Source organism: Phoenix dactylifera, unplaced genomic scaffold, assembly GCF_009389715.1.
Source record: "Phoenix dactylifera cultivar Barhee BC4 unplaced genomic scaffold, palm_55x_up_171113_PBpolish2nd_filt_p 002725F, whole genome shotgun sequence".
Taxonomy (NCBI): domain Eukaryota; kingdom Viridiplantae; phylum Streptophyta; class Magnoliopsida; order Arecales; family Arecaceae; genus Phoenix; species Phoenix dactylifera.
The window spans coordinates 1,342-26,833 of NW_024069862.1; the positions used below are offsets into that span (position 1 = coordinate 1,342).

At 39.2% G+C, this 25,492-nt stretch overlaps 1 protein-coding gene across 1 annotated transcript; it reads left to right on the forward strand.

Annotated features, from left to right (window-relative positions):
* The first annotated feature begins 9,824 nt into the window (after nt 1-9,824).
* LOC120109777 (WD repeat-containing protein 48-like) lies at nt 9,825-25,438 on the forward strand. The gene is given in 17 exon segments (XM_039123461.1): nt 9,825-9,950; nt 10,034-10,153; nt 15,301-15,363; nt 15,452-15,541; nt 15,687-15,702; nt 15,705-15,903; nt 15,905-15,977; nt 16,176-16,273; nt 17,572-17,607; nt 17,929-18,049; nt 18,158-18,266; nt 18,269-18,323; nt 18,325-18,391; nt 24,269-24,364; nt 24,477-24,542; nt 24,774-24,812; nt 24,916-25,438. Coding segments are annotated over 17 exon segments (1,554 nt in total). The 3' UTR covers nt 25,096-25,438.
* The last annotated feature ends 54 nt before the right edge of the window (nt 25,439-25,492 follow it).

Sequence of the window (25,492 nt, forward strand, 5' to 3'; positions counted from 1 at the left end):
AAGTATTAAACTAAATCCAGACGGTAGTCGCAGATGGTAGGTGCCCACAGCCACAGCAGCAACTTTTGCCCCGTTGCCAACCCGAAGGGTTACCGCACCTTCCGCCAGCCTTCTACTTTCCTTTAGACCCTGCATGGTAGTGCACAAATGAGCACTAGAACCAGAATCTATAACCCAACTAGAAGTAGAAGAAACCGTTAGATTAGTTTCAATAATGAGCAAGTCTATACCTTCTGAAGGTGTGTCACCTTTCTTGTTCTTTAGGCTCTCGAGGTATGAAGGACAGTTTCTCTTCCAGTGGCCTTCGACATTGCAGTGGAAACATTTTCCTTTGTCGTTAGTCTTTTTCTTTTGAACTTCCTTCTTTGGCTTCTTGTCTTTCTTCTGCTTCTTTGCAGGCTTCTTTTTCTTCCAAGTAGACTTTCTCTTGGAACCAGAAGTCAACTCAGCAGCGAGGACATTGCCCCTTGAACCTTTCAAGGCTCCCTCAGCAGTTACCAACATGTTGATTAGTTCAGTCTTAGTGCATTCAATCTTATTCATGTGGTAGTTTACTATAAACTGACCAAATGAATCAGGAAGTGACTGTAGGATCAAATCCACTTGCAATTCCTTGTGCATGTCCATACCGAGCTTCTCAAGCTCCTCTAGGTCCTTGATCATGGTCAGACCGTGATCATGGACAGACTGCCCTTCGCGCATCTTCGCTTTGAAAAGCCTCTTGGACACTTCAAAACGAGCTGTGCGACTCTGCTCACCATACAACTCTTGTAGGTGTGCCAGTATGTCCCTAGCAGTCTTTATATTTTCATGCTGGCATTGGAGTTCATTAGACATAGATGCCATCATATAGCATTTTACTCTAATGTCATCGTCCAACCACTTTTTATGCATCTCACGCTGAACATCAGTGGGACGTGCTGGTAATGTGGGGATATCTGAATCGAGTATATAGCCTATCTTCTCACAGTCCAAAACTATTTTGAGATTTCTAAGCCAGTCCTTGTAATTGGTTCCGGTCAGTCGGTTGGTCTCAAGAATACGGGTCAAAGGGTTTGAAGCCGACATTGTATCTGCAGAGAGTAAAGATTCTAGTTAGACTCTTGTACTTGATCCTAATCTGTCCTAAGGTCTTTTAGAACAAATATGACTCCCACTATTTTCTCGAATTCCTCACACTCCCCTGGTAGGAAAACGGAAATCCCACACGACTAGGGTTTCTAGTGGGTACTGCGGTCCCACCAATTCACATGCCACCTCACCTAACAGTTATTGGTGACACATAGATGGATGAGTGTACAACTCTTGTACAATGCTTCTCAAGCATGTTGCAGTGCAACTTGGTCTCTAAGCCATGAAGACCTCACCTAACAGTTATTGGTCCCATTTCTTAGTTAAGTCAGACCCACCGTATAACCGTAGGAATAAAGTCGTCATTGGGTCCTCACCTAACAGTTATTGGTGCCCAACCCCACCTTTACCCTACAACATCTCATGTCTATAGAGAGGTCCAGCCCCCCAATGCAACTTGACCACTGTATCCAGCCGAGACAAGTCAACATCAGAAAGGCCTTAGCAGCTCTACTACAGTGGAAGACCTATTGACTTAATATTGGTTAATCAGGTCTTAGTGTTTGCAACTTGAGCCTTTCATAAGAGGTAATCGAACAATTGGCCAGGTAAGCAGGTGGGAGGCTCCCCTTACTCAGAGAGTAAGGTCCTAATTAAGTAACCACCTTTCATGCTTTCCTAGACACCAATTAGATCAATTAATCTAATATGACTTGCTCATGTCGGTTCACTCTCGACTTGATTGAGGAGGTTTTAATTTAGGTCTCAATTGGGTTTGCTACATCACATGTAGACCTATCTACCCGACTCTCATTCACATCACATGCAAACGGCGCATTGCAGGCAGTTATAATCGCGGCATCAAATTAAAGCTAAACTTTAACTAGGTGATGATCATGGATTCTAATTAGGTCGTATTACAAGCACATGCACATCAATCGATCAAGTGGTCTTCAACTCTTGAATTGGATCCAAGCTTCCTTGATTCGATCCTTGATCAACTCTTGATCCCATCGCCATCAACCGCTTAGACCCCTGTTCATCTCATGCATCGTCTTCGACTTGATCGTTGATGTACATTACATCACAGAAATACAACCAGATGTAAAATAAAAATAAAAATAATTTACATCTCCTTTTAGGGGGCACGCAGGCCTCTCAAAACATCAAATAAGATGCATGCAAGCATCTGAAAAATTACATGACATCGCAGATCACATCGCAGGTCATTACATTTGATACCAAAAGGGGTTGAATCCTATGATCATCACCGTATGCTTCAATTATAATTTTCAGATCTGAAACTTAACTGATTATATCATGACATAGGTCGCTGATCATGCTAATCATGATTCTAAACTTTGTAATCCCATTAACAATGTAATTAGAATCATCTTTTTATCACATAAAAATCAGCATGTAAAAATTCAGCACCCCTGAAAAATCTGCATGCAGAATTTTTCAGCAAGCATGATCAATCAATTTTCAGATCTAATAAGCCTTTAAATATTTAATTCTTACCTTAATCTACGAAGCCTAGGCTCTGATACCACTGTTGGGAACCCGCCCATGCCGCTGATATTTCAAAAATTTTTCAGATGGCAGCGGAATCGGCATGCACGAGTTCGACGTTCATCTCATGAACGTTGTTTCGAGACCTTTCGTAATTAGGTAAGAATTAAATCCTTTTAAAACTAATAGGAAGATCAAATCTTCACCTTGCGCGGGTAGATGATCACCGCGAATCTGAATTCGTGGTTTTAGGAAGAGGGTTCGCTTGAAGCCGTTCAAACGTCCGGCCTCTACGGGTATCCACACGAAGCAGAGGACCGATCAAAGCTTTCTCGTCTCCCCGGGGTGCTAGCTCCCTTGCAGAGACTTCCTTTGATGGCTGATCTCCTCTCTTTCTTTCAACTCTTGAAAGTGCTTGAGAGGAGGAAGAAGAAGAAGGGACTCAAGGAAGAAGAACACAGCTTCTGCAGCCTTCTTTCTTTTCCCTGCGTTGGAAGAAGGATTGGAGGAAGAGGATGACGCCAACGCTTGGACTTTGCTCTCCCTTTGCTTGCGGCTGAACCAAGAGAGGAGGGGGCTGGTGGCGGCAGCAAGAGGAGGAAGAGAGCTCTTGGCTAGGGCGCCGGCCTCATGCCTCCTTATAAAGCCATCTAGGGCTCCTACAATCTAGGAGCCCTAGACATATTGCCTAAGAGGGAAGGGGGGCGCCGGCCCTTCTCTTCATGCCGCACTCAAGGAGAGGAGGAGGGGCGTGAACCCTCCTTCTTGTGATGCCCTAAATCCTCTTCCAAAGAGGATTGGGTGCCTCTCTTATGGTTTAATCCCAATCCAATTAGGATTAGCCAAATTGGGTTCAATCTATGCTAGTCCTAATCCAATTAGGATTTGAATGAACCATGACTCAATTGAACTCTTCAATCCTAATCCAATTAGGAGTCATGTTGATTCATTAGATTAATAATTAATTTAGACTTAAGGAATCCTAATCTAATTAGGATGTATTTAATTTTAGTCCTAATCCAATTAGGACTCTATTTGAATCCGAAGTCCTAATCCAATTAGGATTTCTAGGAATCCTACTCCAAGTAGGAATCCAATTTTAATTCAAAATTCCTAATCTCATTAGGATTGTAGGAATCCTATTCCAAGTAGGAATTCCAGTCCTACTCCCAACTAGGATTCCCAGCCCTAATCCAATTAGGACTCTAGGAATCCCTCCCGAAGTAGGATTTGTGTTTAAGTCTAATTAATTAATTCCCTTTGTTTCTTCTTCAACTTCTTTATCAATCAAATTGATTTCTTGTGATTCCTAATCACGATTTCAACCATCGGATCGGTCAATACTTCTAGTGTGTGTGACCCCATAGGTTCTATTCTGACTGGTAAGTGAGATATATTGTGATCTCTATCACCTATATCATTGAAACTCCTTTCAATGGGTTGGAACGATTCCAACTCAACTCATTAGGGTTTATCGATCATCAAGATAATCCCTATGAGTCCCACCTCCACCAGTGACACCTAGCAGCATGTATGGCTACCCAGCAGAATGGAATGATGAACCCTAGGTGCAGTTAACATGGTGATATAGTCCCTACTATCGTGGATCCCTACAGGACGGAGGTCATGGACAACTCGTCAAACCCCATCGTCTGTCATATGTCAAGATTTAATTCGTCTCGAGTTCGATAGTGAGAAACTCTTTCTCCACTGTGTATACTGCCCCGGCCCGAGGTCTTACGAACTCAGTCTTATAAATCACATAGATCTCTCCTTATCTATCAAGGTCGATAGATTCCCTATAGGTGCATACCGCTACTCCTACAGTGAACTTACTGCCACCAATCTACACTGGCATCGGAACCCATATGGGCTAGGGACCATGTATGTGTGCAGATCACAACTACAATACACCCCACTGTGAGCAGCCGCAGCACCGCAGGTCAAAGGACCTAGTCACACTACCTGCAACATCAAGCAAGTCACCTCGACGAGTGGATGACATCCAGTGAACCTTCTTGTATTGGTCACAGCTCAGATACCCTTGTTCTCTAACAAAGCACCTGCACTATCACTTCAGTGTCCCCTACACTGTGGACTCAAGTCTCGTCCATCCAGAAGGAGAGTGATCTGTGCACTGATCGGATCGATCACCGTCCTCGTGATGATCCTTTGATCAGGAGCATTTAGAAATTAATCACCAATGATACATGGCTCAAATTCTCAACTCTTGAGAATATGTATCATCATCTCATTAATTTCTTGGACGATTCATAGACACATAAACAATATGAATGAAAAGATGCCTTTTATTTATTCAATAATAAATAGTCAAGTACAAAATTATGTCCCTAGAATCAACAATGTGTCAGCCAAATTGGCTTCTAGGGCATACATCTAACAGATGGTGCAATGAAGGTCGAGGTTGTCATCTTCGGGCGGCGGATGGAGGTTGAGATCAAATGGCAAAGGTGGGTGATGGTTGACGAATGCGATGACCCCGAGATCGCTGTCCATGATGGAGGACGAGGAGCCACAGTTGCTATGCAATTTCTCCTAGATGGCGGGGACGCATGGGGGTCGTGGCGCGGCAGAGGAGCGCCGGGGCTGTTGGAAGCCGGCCACTATGGCTAGGGTTTCCTCACTTGGCCTCTTATCGAGTGGGTTTGAAGGGGGGGGGGGGGGAGTGTGGTGGAGTGGAATGGAGTGGGGTTGTGTCTGACAACGCTTTTCAGCATCGTCCGGCTTCCGACGATGCTTTTAAGCGTGGTCTGGCCCAAGTGGTCTCTAACGACATTTAAAAGCATTGTCTTAATTTAATGTTTAAAGTGATTAAAGAAAAAAATTAGTATTAAGTGGGAGTTTAGTAAGTAAGATTCCGACGATGCTTTTAAGCGTCGTCTGCTCTTTTTCGTTTTGGCCTCCAACAACCCTTAGAAGCATCGTCTTATAAATTTGGTTCCCATGACACTAACTAGCGTCGTCTTAGTTTCATCCACGCCGACGCTACTGAAAAGCGTTGGTAAATTTCGGTGCGCTCAAAAAATTGCCGACGCTTCTTTCTTGCATCGGTACACAAGAGTCGAAATATCCTATTTTTGTTGTAGTGTGCTATCATCCTTCTCTGGACGTATTTTCATATCTCGTGATGTTATCTTTAATGAGACAGTGTTCCTTTATGCTTATAACTTTTCTAGTGACACTCCTAAGTTAACTAGTGGCCCTCCTAATGCCTCTTCTTTACCATGGCTTGCCACTCGAGCCCAATGATCAGTATTGACCCATATCAATCCACCCATATCTTTAGCCCTAAGTCCTCAAGCTTGGCTAGTTCTTTACAAACATATGACAAGGATCTAACCATGCTATGTGACTAACATATCAACCCTATTGTCTGATTCATCTTTTCTAATGACCAACTCACTGATATATTCACTAAAGGGCTTGCCTCCTAACACTTTCAATTGTTGCGTTCCAAGCTCTAGGTGGTACCTACTTTAGCTTGTGGGGGGAGAATTGACAATATCTTTATCTCAGCCCCATATCAAGCCACATATCAAGAACTATGATTTTAGAAATTTTGAATTTTGAATTTCGAATAGTATAAAATTTATGATTGATTCTAGGGATCCATTTGTCATTACTTTTTATCTTTGCATCGTCCTAGTTGTAGTCTCTAGTGGATTCTCAACTATAAATACATATAATAACTATCTCATGTGTAGGTAAAAAAGGTTTTCTAAGATATTTTTTTTTTTTCATATATCTTTCTTTCCCACACTGGCTTACCATTCCACTAGATTTATATTGATTATTCATGTCGGCAAAAGTAGGCCTTTAGAACCAGGCAGATCAAATACCCAAGGGGGATCACTATTGCTAACAATTTCAATATTAATGCTCAAGCCACTCTGAATTAGATATAAGATATTAATGATAGCCTTACAACACCAAGAAGTGTTCCTAAGGCCCAAATTATACCATGACCAAATATTCCCATATTAAAATACATTAATCAAATTTATTGCAGTTTTTTGGATAGAAACTCCTATTACAATTTCTCTCTTTGGACATCCTGCTTATATATTTTCAGAAGGAATACAATTCCATTCCACCGAGATCTTCCATTACGAAGTACGTGCAAACCAGCTTGTTTTTGCCAGGGCATCTGCATGGGCCCGATTCCTTTCCCCCTCTGTTTTAATCAATGGCGGCCGGCGGCCCCAACTCAGGTCGGGAAAATAAAACATACAATAAATAAATAAAAACTGAGGCGTGCTAAAGTTTGGATTTGGACCAAATCCAGGGGATCAACCCGGCCCAAGCTGCACCCAGAGCATTACCGAGTTAAAAAAACAAAAGAGGGAAAAGGTCTCTATATCTGAAAAGGGAGAAGGGAAGAAAGAAGAACTGCTCTTCCTGCGGACTGCGGTGGCCCGTCGTTTCTCCGCTGTCCGTTTTCTCTTTCGTCGAGCCCTCTGCAACTGCGAACGGCAACCTCGTGTTCCATCGCCATCGCTTCGTCTAGTGCGTCCTCTCTTCTCTCATCGCTCCCTCCCCCTCTGTCTCACGCCCTCGACCAAAACCCTAGATTAAGTTCATCTTACAAGGTTAAGTTCTTGAGTCCATCGATCGCCATGATCTCCTTTTTAGATTCTTGTAGTCCCGGTATATTACCGTTCGGGCCTTCGATTTTTGTACTGGGTTTCGTGCAAAAGCCGTGGATTCCTTTGCTGATTGGACTAGATTAAGAGTCCTTTCCGGATCACCATGTGGGGCATGCTGAGGAATTTACTCTTGACCTTGACGTAGCTAATTACTATATTCTCTTCTATGATAGTCTTCTAGAATTCTTTTTATGAAAAAATAAAAAAAAAACTGCAATTGGGATCCTATTCTGAAAGTTTGGGCCCTATCAGGTGTAAATTCTTCTCAAAGACGCATTGTTTAGTGTATTTGCCTTACCAGTATGCGTTATGGAAGAAGTATCTAATATCTGGAAGCTATCAGTCAAAAATTTAGCTTACTCGTGCTTATATACAATCACTATCAGTTTGAAAATTGTCCTGTACTATAATGTTTATATTCAGCTATACATAACATCTGATGATTGTTGTCTGTTAATTTACTTCAATATAGATCCTGTTAATCTAATGGTATCTTATAACTGATCTTTACTTTTTGGAATAGACTTGTTACTTTAAAGCTGCATAAGATCACAGATTGTTATGCCATATTGTCACAACAAATGTTCATGTTCTCATTGTTAGGTGGGCTAAAATGACCATGAAACTGTCCAGCTTTATGCTTGATTTATGAACTAAAGAAAACAATTTAATACTTTGTGCCTTTGTTTGACAACTGTCATTTCAAAATGCAGAATCTCTGTACAATCTCTACAAATATAAATACAGATGCAAAGGAAATGTTTTAATTCTGATCTTGGATAACTTGGATTTTCTCTGTAGTGATATAGAGATATGTTTGAGACACTATGGTAACATTTTTAGGCAGAAGACAACACCTTCTCAAGCTCTTGTTGTCTTCGTATTGCATGATGGCTAACATGATTAGCTGGCCATGTATTAGGTGCATGTGATTAGTTGTCCGCCCTTGCATAACCACTCAGTTGACCCCATATAATGATGTGGTAATTTCTGGATGACTCACACTGAACCATGGACATCTTAGATTATGATTGATGCAGTCATTAGTCTTTCTCATCCCATTCTGAGGATACAATTCTTGAGAAGTTTTACAAAAAGAACCTGCAGCAGGACTGTAATTTCCCCAGCTCATCAATGTGGTAGGAGAAGCATATTCATAGGTTTCGTCCTCCCAAAAATGCCCATAAGGAGTATGAGGCGTGCTATTTTACACATAATATCAAACAAACATTCCATACCCTCTTAAATTAAGTAATAGTAGCGCACATTTTTCTAAAGAAGAAATTATTATCAAAGAATTTTTTTCCCTTAATTTTCTTGATTTTTAAATTTTAGAAACCAAAGTAATTAAGTTTGTTTTTTGAGTACAAAAAAAAATGAATTGGTGAGCATGTCTGGGAGAATTGTGTATGAGTTTTAGAAGGATATTTTTAATTTGTTCATGGGATCCATTATTAGTAGGCTGATTGTTTGCAGAATATAGAATGCTAACTGAAAGACTTATCTTGAACTGATTGTCAATTTGTTAATGAATTGTAGTGTATTCATGATGGTGTTAATAGCACTATTTTAGTTATATAATAGTCATGGCCAAAATTATCATTTGCTGCTATAACATTCACAATGGACTTTTTCTTAAAATAATTTCGAAGAGATTTGCTTTCTGGCATGATTTTATTGCTGTGTTATAGCACCTAATTTGAGCCATTGTAACAGAAAACTAACAGAAAAACTAATATTATATTATATGAACAGTGATGCATCAAAGCATGGCCATAGTAGTCATTATGTAGAATAACGAACACTTAATTTATTTTGTTGTTACATGTATCACAATGTTGGGAGTATGTTTTAAATCTCATGGGATGGAACTGTCCCGATTTTTCCATAGTATGGGATGCACCATTGTTCCACCCCTATCTTGATACTTGGGATAGGGGATATCCAAGACGTACTAATCGGGGATGCTGGGACAATAGTGGGATGGTTCTGTCCCGACACTCAGGATGGTATCCCATCCCGGTGGACGTTCCGTCGGGACTTGGGACTTTGGTTGGGGAGTGCCTTCATACACTTATAACATTTGCTATGATGTTATAATTACTGTTATTTAAAACCATGATTTACATTTCTTTCTGGGGCTAGGGCTTGAATAGTTCTTAAATAAAATGTGGATATATGAATGATCTTATAAAGCAAGTCAGAGGCAACTTGCAAGAACTTTTATTTAAAGCATCGGGCTTGAAAAATTTTTATTATAAATGAAATGTTGATTTATGGATGACAGCCTGCAAATTCCTTTTTGAATGAGAGATTGTGTTAACTGCATGTGATTTGTTGATTGTTTGCAGACCTATATCACTGTTTTACTGTATTGTTATTGCTCAATAATTCTTGCTGTTAATTTAACCCTTTTCATATATTTAAAAAAGTAAACAATATAAAGGTGGTTTGTTTGACAGTATTGATGTCATTTGTTTTAGGCATGCTTGCAATGCATCGTGTGGGCAGTGCTGGTACACATCAAATTCATCACGCCCTCGAAAAGAAAACGCTTAACGTATGTGCTGAATGATGCAGATGACACAAAGGTATGGTGCACTTCTCTCCCTTCATGTGATTCTCTTTGTTATGCTTTCTAGTACCACTTGCTGTAAAATGATCATGGCTTTTGGTTTCACGATTAAGCTATGCTTGGAGGTATTGGACATGTTGTTCCATTTCAAATGTTGTCTTTCCCTGCAGCATTGTGCAGGTGTTAACTGCCTGGCTGTTTTAAAATCTCTGCTCCTAATGGCTGTGATTATCTTTTCACTGGGAGCCGTGATGGGACATTGAAGAGATGGGCTTTGACTGATAATGATGCTACCTTCTCGGCGACATTTGAGTCACATGTTGACTGGGTATATATTCCTACACCATGCCATGGATTCTTTTCTACATGTATAATGAAAAATCATCTTTTCTATTTATGCGTGGTATGTTGTTATTGTTATCGGATTGTTATTCTTTATCACTTTACATTGTCTATTCTTTTGTGAAACTGGATCTCTTAATCAGATAATGAAATAATTTCTACTGCTCTGCCACTTGCATCCTTTATCCAAAGTGATTGCTACTTGTCTTCCAAATACTAGTTTGAAATAAAAATCATTTGACTGGGTATATATTCCTACACATGCCATGGATTCTTTTCTACATGTATAATGAAAATCATCTTTTCTATTTATGCGTGGTATGTTGTTATTGTTATCGGATTGTTATTCTTTATCACTTTACATTGTCTATTCTTTTGTGAAACTGGATCTCTTAATCAGATAATGAAATAATTTCTACTGCTCTGCCACTTGCATCCTTTATCCAAAGTGATTGCTACTTGTCTTCCAAATACTAGTTTGAAATAAAAATCATTATTTATTTATGCCATAAATAACAAGTTTGTCCATGTTTTTGAAATTTATTTAATTTTTATTTTCTAAATAGACCAATAATCGTCTTAGGTGACTCAATTACTTGATAGGAGACTCTTAATTACTTGGTAAATTTGTTACATTCTTAGACCATTGTTTAGTTTTGGTTTAGCTAGTTATACACAAACTTGTGGTTCAAACTTTTATGTAACACAGTGCGTCACGTGTATTACTTGACCCATTTTAAATCTAACCTAATTTTCTATCTAAGGGCTTCCAACCAGTTCACCCTTATTTCAGTAGCTTTTAACCAAGCACCATATATATAACACACATTTTCTAAGCCAACTGATGCAAATGCAATATGTGTCTATAAACTATAAACTTTCCTTACAATCTTGCTTGAGCCAGCAGTACTTGACCAATCTTACATGACCTAACTGAATTTGTTTGCGGGTTTCAGTTTTGGACTTTAGTTGGGCTCCAGTTAGTTATTTAAGTTAAGTGATGGATCAGATGGAGTTAAGGTTGGTAATTTGTTGGTTTGGTTTGGGCTTGGTTGGCCCAAATTTGATGCAAACGCAAATTTCATCCAAGTAGGAAGAGGTGCGGTTCGAGTAGGAGGAATGTGTTTCTTCTTTTTGCATTTGGCTTTTCTCCAAATTTTGAGTGAGGGTGGTTTCTTTCTGCTCTTTGTTTGACATATATAAATGTGAATAGTATCCATGGGCATGATATGCAGTCTCCCATGTCTGGCCGAAGAAAAAGAAAATAAAAAATATGAATTATGAAGACAAAAGAAACATCTACTCTATTTTGTCACTTGTTTGTGGACCCATTTTTGTGATACATGACCAAGGTCAAAATATTTAATATCTTTTTTTTTTTTTGTCGTCACGGCGTCTACACACATACGGCTGTCAGGACGCCCTTGAATGGTCACAGTGCAAAATACGCTCTAGTGCCAATGACACATGCTCTAATGCCCTCATGTGAAGGCGCGTGTGATTGCTGCGAAGGAGGCGAGACCTAGTCTGCTGCACTGTTTCGCCTTCCGAAAGACATGCATAGCACTGAAAGAATCGCACTCCTCCAGCAGACGACAAATGTCATGGATCAGAGATGCCAGATCTGTCTGACTTGCCCGTCTGAATCAATCGATCACTATAGCTGAATCACCCTCAAGAAAGATCCGCCTCACACCCAGATGCACTCTAGCATGGACAAGGCCCTCCCATGCCGCATACAGCTAGCGTTGGGACTGACTCATCAAAAATGCGCCGACCACCGACAGCAATCATCTTGGAGTCGTGATCTCTAATTACAAAATCCACTCCATATCTGCTGCTGCCCTCTGAGATACTATCATCGAAATTCACCTTGAGAGAACCAGGAGGTGGGGGCTCCGAGGATACCATCGGTATCATCATTACCTGGGCTGTGTGGAAGCTCAAAGAACCCCAGATGTCCCTATTCCTCCAGATAAGCCTGAGCATAGAGCTAACTAGCTCAGCTGCATGAGTGAGTGCTCTGGTAGCCACTGATCTCGGGCAGAAGCCTCCGCTATAAAAAAATTCTCGCATTCTTGTCCAACCATATATGATATGCCACATATACCCATACTACTCCCCTCTCTGGCCCGCCAGGATGCCGAGCTGCATCTCTCACCTGGCTTAGAAACAACTCGAAGAAGTGAAGCTCTGTCGGTGGCCCAAGGCGAAAGCCCTAAACCTGAGTCGCTCGCGGACAAGTAAACAACACATGGCTAATAGTCTCTTCCTCCCCCGGGCATCCCTCACATTATTATTTAAACATCTTCACCGTGGAAAGCTTGTGCAAGGAAAGCCATATTTTGGACGAGATACTCAACAGAGTGTTTGATGTTGTTGCATGGTCCAACTAGGTAGAGAAAATAATAATGGGACTATGATAGCAGTCAAAACCTATCATAACAAAGGTCCATATTCTAATGCAAGTAGACCGTCATATTTGATTTTAAGTGTTTCAATTTTTTTTTTCTATCTTCTGTTTTTATCATCTAACTTTATCATGTGAGTCAACTTTATAAGCCTCAGCCCTAAACTTAACCTGGAAGTGTCACCATCTATAAAGGTTGGCTTTATGGGTCCTATAGTGGTCTTTAAAGTTTAGTTGCCATCCTAGTTTCATTTTTTTTCAAGAAATCTTGGTTTGTTGAGACTTGCCTTAGAACTTGTGCCAGTTATTCTGGGAAGACAACATTTGGAGTTTTACTTCGGGACATTCTTTTCTACATTCATCCTTCTATCTGGATGCATGGGCCATGTTCTTTGCTTTAACTAGCTGAAATTGGCTATATCAAAAGCCTAATGACACAGTTAGTGGGTATGATGATTTACATAATTCTCTAAAACACTAAAGGTTTTAAATGACTTCCTTCTCTCTTAGGCCTCTTTCGGAGGAAAGCCTCGGAAAAGGGACTCTGCCCATGCCATTTGAAAGAGGGTAGCCTCTATAATTCAGTCATGAAGCCTATTTTAAACCATCCCTCTTCTATCTGTAGAGAATGAATCGAGACTCCTCCTGTTACTTGTTTTTTTAGCCACCACCTAAGTTGGAAAAAAGGGTACCACATGAAGTTTTGGGAGGAAGAAAAGAAAGGAGAAGATTGACATAGGCGTTCGCTAACTATGACCCAAAACCTCATTCTTGTCTTTCAAATATGCAAGTTGGTCTCAATGGTTCTTTTGATCACTTCTTTTCTTTCTATTTATATTAAAAAACTATAGCTTTATGCAACGGACTCCCCCCTCCACAAAAATGCGATCAACTCCATTCCTAAAGAGTTGTAACGAAGAAAAAAGAATCCAATGTTAAATTGGAACGGATGGAAGCTATTTGTCACCAACAATGTCCTATAATTCAACCAGGCAGTCTATTGGTTGCTTCACTAAGCATAGTTTAAGATGGCCATTGCTCTTAATTCTCTCAACTCATCCTTCCAACCCTAATCCTGGGCAGCCAACCTCTGATTTGGTCCCTGAAACAAGAGAGTGGAAGTGTATGGATGGTCATATATCTGGGTCTGGCTTAAATAGGGCTGGTTTCCTTTGTGTTGCCTTCCCATTCCCACCACTGCTCTTCATACTTGGTCATGGCCGCTCATCCCCCTTATGCTGGTATCTACAGAGGATCTGAAGCTCTAGATTCCACCTCTCCACTGCTTTTCATGCCTAACTGGTTAATCTGGTAAGGCAAGTAATTTATGAAATTATTCTTTCTTGCTTGGACGGTTAGGGCTAAATTTTATTTTATATTTCTAATAACATGTACCAATGAAGAGTCTCATTTCTTAACATATACATGGTTTTAACTTCTGCAACATGGGGCAGCCTGCTGATATTCTTTAAACTTGGAAATAGTCTAAACGAAGGATTTGAAGGGTTGATGTATGAGACTACATTCATCTTAAGTTAGGGCTGCAGTTAGGTTGCCTAGTTCTCAATTCTAACTTGTATCCAACCTTAGACCTAGTCCATACTCCAACGTCCAGCATGGTTCTCAAATAAGTACTTGACGTCTAATTTTTAGAGTATGGATCTTCCAGAATTGGAAATGACCCAAATGGACTTGATTCGACCTAACAAAAGTCAACTTAAAAACCTAGACCTAACCTTTCAAACTTTGATCCAATCGAAACTGACCTAGAAGAAGATTGGAACTAATCCAGGCTTGCCCGGTGATATTTTTTTTCTTTGAGCTTTAATGTTTGACATGAAGCTAATTTTGGTTGGGACTAGTTTAAATTGGACCCATACCCGACTTGACACATTTTGCAACCATGGGTTCGCCATACCAGCTCGAACTGGATGATATGGGGCGTACCATACCGTTTTGTTACCGGGTACCCGATACGGATGACGTATTAGTATTTGGTACGTCGAAAAGATCCTGTACTGTACCGTACCGACATAGTACTAGTGTGACATCGGTATGGGATCTGGTACTGAGACGGCGAACTTTGCTTATAGCCTCTCTCAAATATATACACTTGATCAGATAATCCCAAATTAGTTATTACGATAAATGTTTTCACTTTTCTCCTTCATTATTCCTCTTAAGAGGAGGCATCATCAATTAAATTCCAAGTTTTGATATGATTGCACCAACTATCTTTCATTTCCATATTCTTTTGAAACGGTGCTTTATAGGTCCATATCCTATGGATCATACATAGCATGCTGTGGTAGTTTGTATCACTCTATCTTGTGTTCTTGCCTGTGCTGGTTATTGCTGATCGAAATGACTGTCATTAGTGCTTGTTGTCTGAAATGGGCCCCTGGTACATGATAGGCAGGTGGATGTTACGGTAAATACTCCAGCACAGACGCTTGACAGGTTGGGTTATGAGATGTATAACGCAACTTTTATTCTAACTACCTTTGAAATTCAAATCTGATGAAAACATATATTAAATAGGAATTAAGATTCATTGATTAATTCTATGCATTGGTTTTGCTGTCATTAATATGCATATCTGCAGATAATTCTTCTTTTAGTTCATCTAGAATTGACAATTAATTCTGTCATCATCATCATCTTTCAAGAAGTCTAGTTTCACATATCTTTTTGTTGTCTTATATTTCACATTTATTATGCAGGTCAATGATGCAGTTCTGGCTGGGAACTCTCTTGTTTCATGTTCTTCTGACACCACTGTGAAGGTTCTTTTCCTCCAGTAATTTCTTTCCATTTTGCAATCAATATATTATCATTAACTCTATCAATCTGTGTATATATATGTTTTTCCAGATATGGAATTGCTTGTCTGATGGTGCTTGTACAAGAACACTTCGTCAACATTCTGACTATGTTATTTGTCTTGCTGCAGCTGAAAAAAATGTAATCTTCCTAGGCATGCAATTTAATATCTGCCAATATTTTTTTTTTTAAATTTTCCATGAGTAAACAATTTCTTATTCTCATTCTTCACGTTGTACCATATATGTCTTGATTTCTGATTCTTTTTTAACACCATGCATTTTAGAGCAATATTGTTGCCTCTGGGGTCTTGGTGGGGAGGTCTTTATATGGGACATTGAGGCAGCTCTTCTTCCAATTGTTAAGTCTGTTGATGCAACAGAAGATGAAATTTCAAATGGAAACACTGGGATTCCTATGACAAATTTACGCTGTATCAATGCAAGCAATAGCCTATCTGTGCATAACGCACAATCACATGGATATAGTCCAATTGCTGCAAAGCCATAAGGAGTCAGTTTATGCCCTTGCAATGAATGATAGTGGAACCTTACTTGTTTCAGGTGGAACTGAAAAGGTATGATTCAGTTTCTTCTTTCTTATTGTGTTAGCTTCCATTGTAATTGGATGACCTGAGAAACTGCAAGTTTTCTATCCTTTTTTTTTTTCTGTAGTTTTATTATTGCATCTTCTTTGACGCTGATATTGAAAACCATTATTTAAAGTTTAACCTTTCTGCGAATATGCTTCTTAAACTATTAATGATTCTTTGTAGGTTGTTCGTGTTTTGGGATCCAAGACTGGTGCAAAGAATATGAAGCTAAGAGGGCACACTGATAACATCAGGGCATTGCTTCTTGATTCAACTGGAAGGTTAGTGTTTGTGCTTTGATTCTGCTGGCTTTCTTAACTCATCATATTTGATTTGCATTGTTTTAATTTCATAACCATATAAGTTAATCAGAATTCTAGTCTCGGTATTCGCCAACTAAAGAACTATTTGGGGCCTGTTGGAAAATCCAGCAGGATTGGGGCTGGAATTCATGCTGGATTCATGGATTGGGCAGCCATTTGGTTAGGGACCATATAACCCAGCCCGAGTCCTGTAGGATAAGAAAAGACCTTAATGTGCCTTTTTTTTTCCTCCTTCCTGCAGATCAACAGACCTACAAATTGGATTTAGGATAAGACTTGGGCGGACCTTTAGAAGATAGCGGGCTGGGCAAGCTAATAGGCCTGATTCCTGCAGGATATTCCTGTTGGAATATCCAAATAGGCTCTTAATATTTTGGAAATTCTGGTTGGATATGATTCAAACTTGTTATTCTAATCCAAGAGGCTTGCTTCATAGAACCTGCAGGCTACTAAATCTCATCAAAGTTCAGCCCCCTTGTAAAAGACTTTTTTGTTTTGAAGCTTATAAGATTTTATTATTTTTCGCAAACTTTATGATTCTTCTCAGGTAATCAACCTTAAAACTTACTGGCTTATTTCGTCTAGAAATATTTAGTAGTGAGTCAACAGCAAAAGCCAACGGGCATCAATCTTGTACAGGTTGTTCCAAAGAATCAGTTTGCCTGGTTTAGAGCCTTGCCTGCACTATTGAAATGCATTACCTCGATAAATTGGGTGGGAGCGAGAAAACCACTCTTGTTATCTCAAGAAAAAAAGTTTTTCCTACTCCTCCCTGCCACCTTCCGACCCTCTTCTTATTGTCTCTACAATGTCATGACATTTTTTATTTGTACTTTAGTAATAACTCATACAATGCATTTTGGAGTCCAGTAAAGACACATGTATGCAAGGTTATAATACACACGAGGTTCCATTGTAGAGTTGCACAATGCCTCATGGGATGAGCCTAAAGTTGGGAGGGTGTTCTAACAATTTTACCAATGCATTAATTGCACTTGAGGAGTTGGGCATATGGCTAGTGATGAGATCCTAGTTTAATGATAATAGTACCTATATACCCTGCTTCTCTATAAATTTATTGGAACAAGACTAGGGATAATGTGTAATTTTACACATGTACAAACCTCCCCAACGGCTTTTATAACCTTGCCCTACAAAAGCACAGAATTATGTTGTGTTTGCTGTTTCTATGATATTGCTGCAAGCACATGGAATTTATTAGAATTGCTAACATATTTATTAATCTCTGTTTTCAGGTTTTGCTTATCGGGGTCATCTGACTCAATGATTCGGTAACAAATTCTACTCTCTTTCTCTCTCTCTCTCTATTTCTCTTCCCTCTCTTTTCTATCTCTTTCATGTTCCATGGGTTTTGACTGAATTACATTTAATTTTAGATGACTGTTGGCCATCTTTTCCCAAATGATCCTTATTTTCTATCTAAAACCTTTTTATTAAGATACTGTTGGACACTTGGTTCTCTGTTATTTATAGTTGAAGATGAAAATGATGAAAACTGATCCTTATTCTATCAACTTCTTTTCTTAGTGCTTTTGAAGAACTTGCTTCTGGATTTTTACTTGATACAATCCACATCTTGTTGTTTCATGCAGTCTATGGGATCTTGGCCAGCAGCGTTGTGTACATTCATATGCTGTGCATACAGACTCCGTCTGGGCACTTGCCAGCACTCCATCTTTCACACATGTTTACAGTGGTGGAAGGGACCTTTCTGTAAGTAAATTTTTTCCACTGGTTATTATGGAAGAGGTTTCTCTAGCAAGTATTACAGCTAATCTGTGCCATATCCGTTTCTTCTCTGCTTGACTCTGGATGCATCAGCTGTACCTGACAGACTTATCAACAAGAGAGAGCATTTTGCTTTGCATGAAAGAACATCCAATTCTACAAATGGCCTTACAAGATGACAGTATGTGGGTTGCAACAACAGATCTTCTGTAAATAAATGGCCAGCTGAAGGGCGTCATCCTCAGAAGGTTTTTCAAGAGGTGGTTCATCTTAGCTGGGAATTTGTCTTTCACAAGGGCAAGGGCTTCTTTAGAAGGATCTGCTCCTGTAAGCTTGCTTTGCTATAAGATTTTTATTGCATGGGATATCATTTCAAGAGCAGACTCATTTCTCCAATTTGGCCACTGGCATTGCTCACATTTAATTTATATTATGTCATTTTGTTTTAATGCGTACTTGAAATCCATTAAATATGTTTGGGAAGATTCTAACCAGTACCCTTGCCAGTTAAGTCTTTTTGGATAAAACTCTTTGCCTTTTCTAATTTATTCTATTTAAAACCATGAATCTAAGACCTAGTTTGACCTGATCGATCTCGACCATCCTAGATCAGAATAAAGAGAGACTGGGTCGTGGAAGGGGGAAGGGACCTGAAGTCTCTCTAGATGGGGTCGTCCTAGTTTGACTCGGTCTATCTTGGCCAGGATGGACTAGGGATGGTGCATCCTAAGACATGGTATGCCCTAGCATCTTAGTATTTCATTGGGACGCCATTTTTTTAATTTATTTTTGTCTTTTATTTTTCCTCTTCCTTTCTATTTTAATGTTAAAGTCTTTCTTGTTAAGTGGTGTTTCTTTCAAATTTATTATTATTTTTCTTAATTTTTTCGATCTACTGGTGCGGTATTTTTACCTTCACTATCAAGGTTGGTAGAACCGTCCCGAACCGGGCGGTTCCAGCCGTTTCGGTGGCTCACCGGTACGGTTCCGTCAACGGAAACGAGACTCGTTGCCAAAGCCGGAGAAGAAGAAGAAAGAGAGCGAGCGGAGGAGGGAGAGGTTGGAACGTCGGCGGAGGCTGGCGGAGGCCGTAGGGGGTCGGCGGAGGCTGCGGCAGGCGAGGCTGCGGCCGGTTCCCTTGTTTCGAACAAAAAGAGGTTCGGGCCTCCGCCGGCCTCCCTCCCTCTCTCCTCTCTCTCTCTCTCTTTTCTTTCTCCCACGGTACTGTGCCCTCTTTGGTATAGGTCCGACATGGCCCGTATCGACTCGTGCTGCCGGAGAACCGGTACGGTGCTCGGTACTGGTTCCTCCGACCTTGTTCACCGTTAACCTAATCATCAGTTTTTTTAAAAAATTTATGCAAAACCGTTCATTTTGACAATCAACTCCTAAAATCTTCCACACAATTGGGAAAAAAAGAAGAAAAGTAGTGTTCCAGTGAATCACCAGGAGACCAACCCATCCCAAGAGTTGGTAGGGGAGTGCCCAGGCTTCTAGTGGCATCTCACTTGGCCCATGACCAGCATGAATCCTGAGATTGGGTTTTAAACCCTTGTTTAAATCTGTTTTATAATACATGAGCCAAGTATTTATACTTGAAGGGATTTTAGTAGATACCCCTTGAATAAAACTTCAGTATTAGATAGATAGACACCCACTTTCTGGTGTTACATATACACCATTAGCATGTCAGACTGTTTGCAAAGAACTATGCTGATAACTGGAGTTGTCTGCAAAGGCAAAAATGATGCAGAAAGCTGTCAACTGACACTGTGGATCATAAGTAGTGTTTCAGTGCATACTGACCAGAATATCTTAGCAGTCTGAACAATGGAATATTAAAACACCGAAGGGTCTTGGATTAGCTACATTCCATACCCCCCAGGGTGGGTGGCGGAGCGAGAGAGAATAGTGCCAGGGTGGATGCTGAGATTGCCTATCTTGAAATTTCAGGGATACAAGATTCTATTTAAGATGTGATTTCCTGTTCCCTTAAATTCTGAAGTTGGATGCTTACTGAATTTTGCAGCTCCCTGCTCTCCCAGTCTATATGCCTTTCTTGAAAACCATCTGGTGAAAAATATTCTGCTGATGCAATGTAAACATCCAAACAGGTCTGAAAAGGTCAAGGGGAAAAGTGTCATTCATAAGCTTTGACTATCTGTATCTGGATACGTGAGATAAATATCCACAAGGTATTCCTTTCTTAGTGGAATTAAAAATTGGTGTAAATTTATCTATTACACTGAAATTTTAAGTGGCTAGATGCAAAAATCCTTTGAACAATCTGCAATGTCATGAGGCTGTGGGTCCACTATCTTTTGCCATACCATGTCTGAGGCCTGAAACTTCAATGCAAGTGGGTTTTTTTTATATTCTTCATAAACATCTTACAAGCTGATTTCCTTCTGGAAGATAGGATGAGTTAATTTATATTTCAGGCCTTTGTGTGAGAAATCTGACAATGATGACAAGTCATTTTCATGAACTTTCATCAATTTCATGTTTTATGCTGTAGGTTGATTCAATACATTCATAATGGGTAATTGTTGTCCAGAAGACATGAACAAATAAGATTACATGGATAGAAGGTGGACATGGGATGCCACATGTGACCAAAGTTCAGATCTTCGGATAGAGTGCATTTGTGATTGATGATATAGGGAATGATAGTCAAGTGCATTCACTTGATCAAGAGACAGTTACATGGGCAACTTCGGCTAGAAACACTAGCATGTAACTGTAAAGTAACAAGTGTCATACACCCCTCCACCCCCCACCACCTACCTTTGCCTTAGAATAGGCCTCACAGTAATCAGAATAGGCCTTTCACAGTAATCAGTTACATAGTTTGAGGCCTGGAAAATATCCGAGACAATTAAAGTACCTGGCTATGATCCTTTTGCTGTCTATTTTATTTTCACATATTTGCAATCTGGATTCTTGTGCTGGCTCAATACTTTGTATCTGGATCAGACTCCTAATATCATTTGTTTACTATCCACAGGATTTTATTTGGAGGTAAAAGGATCGTTATATTACTGACTATTTGTAAGGATCAGCTATGTCTATGGTGTGACGATGGGGTTGCTGATATGAGATCAAATTTCCTTTCTAATAAAGAAATACTAAATTAGGTTCCATGATATTGTGATACTCTTTGATAGATAACTTTACGAACCTTATATTTTGCATGATGGTCAAGTAGAACTCTTTCTTTTGGTTCTTATCCTCTCTTATTCTTGCTTGATGAAAAGCTCATGCAGAAGCCATGATATTTGAGATATTTTCTTAAGGGACAATTGATACATGTGAGACCAATTATTGCCAAACTATACAATACTTAACAAAGTCCACCGAATCGTACCGAGACTTGTACTGGTCAGCGCTTGATATGGTTCCGTACCTGTTTGGTACCGTACCAAACTGGTACGGGTAGGGCATGCCGGTCCATGGACTAGCATGCCCAATTTGTTTTAAGAGTTTTTTTAAAAAAATTAATTGGTAATCACTTTTTTTTGAACTTTTTCAATGAATTTAAGTCTAATTTGATTTTTTTTTTGATATTTTTTGATGTTTCTATGATCCCGGTTTAATCTAAATGATGTATCTTATTGCTTTAAAATGATACAAATCATAAAATGAATAACATAAAATATTCTGAAATCAAGTAGTGACGTAAAAATTAAAAAATAATACAATCAATTACATACAGTTAAAATCCAACATACATACCGATATCTAAAATCGGATTGAATGACGATCCCTTTCGTAGATATCTGGATCATCATCAAAGTCAGGAGGCACATCTGCCCATCCTTCTAATCAAGCGACATTGTAGTCCTGTATGTTCATCCCATATGAAACGCGTGCCGAGTTATAAGCACTTTCGGATTTTTCGTTGAAGCTCTGTCTTTGAGAGATGTCCTCTGGTGATAATACGGCTGTGAAGGGGCTCATCTGAATATGCCGGCAGCAAAATTCGATCCGTAAGATGCTTCGAACTATGTAGAGTAGTAGACACCGGAAGATACTTCAGATGCACCATATCCGTATCTGTATGGGTCATAGGCTATCTGTGGCTGTGGGTAATATGATACAGTATATGATTCAGAATCTGATACATCTATGGATCCTACTCCACGTGCGAGGTCATTTGCAGCTGCATCACATACTCCTGAATGACCTTGGGGAGCCCGTCTCCTATAGTGCTATAATGCTAGAATTTTTGGAACCGAGTTGACTCGGTGCAAACCGGCCGGTTCGCACCGAGTCCACCGAACCGACCACTTACCGGATGGTACGGGTGGGAACCGAATGTAACAGGCGAACCTACCCGATTTTGCACCATTAATAAAGTTTGGTAAAAAGTTTCTTCTTTTCTCCTGTCCGATATCCTACTTGGCATTTGCATCTTATTGTTTTGTTAAGTTTGCAACTTTAGTCTTGAAGTTTTAAATATCTTAAATTGGTACCAATTAATTGAAACTTGAGTAAATCTATTAGCCATTTAATAATATATTGTCTCAATATGTGAAATATTTCTCCAAGCCCATTTAGAAGCAACATTTAGGTAGTGGAGTTTAAAATCTTGTTATTTGTGGTATGATGCAACTGGATTTTAAAATTTTTGGGTCGACCTTTGCCTTTTGGAATAGGTAGCTTGTGACAACAAGAAGTGAAAGACATGTTTGGCGTCACTTCTACACCTCTTCCTCTTTTCTCTTTTAACAATACAAAATGGAGAAACTGAGACAAAATTCATGTTTGGTATTATTATCCTATTTTTTATTTCTAAAAAGTAAAAACTATTCTCATGATTACTGAACTATGTGAAAGCAAGAAAATCTTATTTCATTATTTTTTAAATGAAAACAGAATTTTTCAAGTGGACTTCTGAACTATGTGAAAGCAAGAAAATCTTGTTTCTTTTTTTTTATTAAACGAAAACTGAAGTTTTCAAGTGGACTTCCCCTTCCTTGATATCCTTTCCACCATAACCATGATCTCCACTACTGCCTTTGCCACCAGCATCGCCGCCATGGCTGTCGCTGTCACTGCCGTCTCCACCATTGTCACCACCATTGTTCTTGCACCACCACCATTATTGTCACTGTCACTGCTTTCCGACCGCCTCCACCACTGTAACCACCTCAATTGCCGTTGCCGCCTCTATTACTGCCTTCCCATTCAGCTTCACCACCACAATTGCTGCTATCACTATTGACGCCACTATTGCTGTCACTTGCATTGCCACCATCGCCACCATTGCCACCACTCTTGCTGCTGCTACTGCTGTCATCCTTGTTGCCAGTGGCAAAGGATGGAAGAGGGGTTGGTTTTTGAGTTTTTAATGTAAAAAGTAAAAATACTAGACTATATCAAATATGTTTGTGCTGTTTAAAAATTTAAAATAAAGTAAAAGCAAAATTTTCATTTTCTACTTTTATAAAAAGAAAATGTGAAAGTGATGAAGAATGCCTTCATAATTTGGCAAAATCTTGTAAATGGGTGTAGTATAGGAATTTACTAATCTTTAAATTAACATAAGCAAGGTTCGCCGTCTTGGTATTAGACGCTGTACTGGTACTATCCTATTCCATTGTTGGTACGCGGTATGGTTCAAGATGGGGAGGCATATTAAGTGTTGGTACGGTATGAAATTGCATATCGGTATGGTACGTATGATACTCATGGTACCGACTGGTACGACAAACTGTAATAATTGATTTTTTCATCCACTTTTTTTTTGCAGTATTCTTGTAGAGTTAGGTTGCTGCCTCATTGTTGGAGGATGCTTAATTCCAAACAGTGCATTATAACTCCTTAGCATTGTAAGAAAAATGTAAGGTGGTTTCTGCCATATAGGCATGGGTGAATTCATATGCATTTAAGTTTATTATAGTGTAAAACAGGGTACAACTGACATCTTTGAATGTCAGATAGTTCCTTTTAAGCAGCATTTGGTATACCTTCTGCAAAAGTTATCTGTACGCCTAAGAATTAAAAGGATAGTCCTTCAGAAATTGCTTCTAGTTTCAATTGTTCTTGTTTTTATTTTGTTATATTTATAATTTTATGCATTTAGTATGGTGATACTTGTTTCTTCCTTTTCTCTCTTATGGTAATACAATCTTCATCTGGGAAAGTTGGGTATCAACGGTCAAATGCTTGACCTTTTTGTTCCCTTTTCTCCTATTACAGGTTCCTGTATACCAAGAACCATCTTTCACTATACCTGGAACTCCAGGAATTGTACAACATGAAATCTTGAATGATAGAAGGCATGTCTTGACTAAGGTGATTATGAAGTTTACTTTTTGTATACTCGCTAGATATATTGGTAGTTTTGACTACAATGCGCAAATGTAGCTCTTTGTATTTTAATATGACCTTGATGCATCTTTTGCAGGACACAGCAGGTTTGGTTAAGCTGTGGGAGATTACCAGGGGAGTTGTAACTGAGAATTATGGCAAGGTTCTGTTCATGCTTTTAAGTACTATTTTTGTAATATATCTTGAATTTTCTCTTCTGCATTACTGGAACGACAAAAGAAGAAATAAATTGCTCCAGTTTAACCTTTTGAGTTAATATTATTTGAATTTGTTATTAATGATCTGGACCTGTGAATCTACAGCAGGGGATCCAGCTTACATTTCAATAAGGATCTGAACTGTATAGTCTAAAGCTATTCATTAATGTTTGCAGGTTTCTTTTGAGAAAAAGAAGGAAGAACTATTTGAAATGGTGCTGTATCACATACGATCAATATTGCTGTGTTAAATCTGTCATAAACCTTGGTATAAAAAAAAAACCTTTTTGGTAAATTCATGTATTTTTCTTTTTCCAGGTGAGTGTACCTGCATGGTTTACGATGGACACTCGGCTTGGAAGCTTGTCTGTCCACTTGGATACTCCTCAATGCTTTTCTGCGGAGATGTATGCTGTGGACTTGAATATATTAGGCGCACCTGAAGATCTCAAGGTAAATATACTATGTTCTTTTATTTTTTCAATTTACACGATTTAACTTCCCAAACACCTAAAATAGGAGGTGGAGAATATATCTGTTACTTGTTTAGAAAAAATGTTTATGAACATGAGAATTTGGAATGAGTGTCAAAAATGTTATGTTGGACATCTTCCATGATTGTGCACCTATAACAAGAATTTTGCTGAGGCATTTGGTTCATGATCTACTTTTGGAGGTCATACTGTACGTCCAGCTAATTAACTTTTGATGATTTCCCTAAATGAAGGAATTTGCTTCATTAGATACATCTTTAAAATTCAATTATCAACTGAGATAGTGGAATATCATTATGTAGTTGAAACTTCATAAATTATTGCTTGGTGGAATCAAAAGGAAACTATATTTATTTTGTGAACCTTCTTTGTTCTTATCATTGCTTTGCAAATATGGGCAA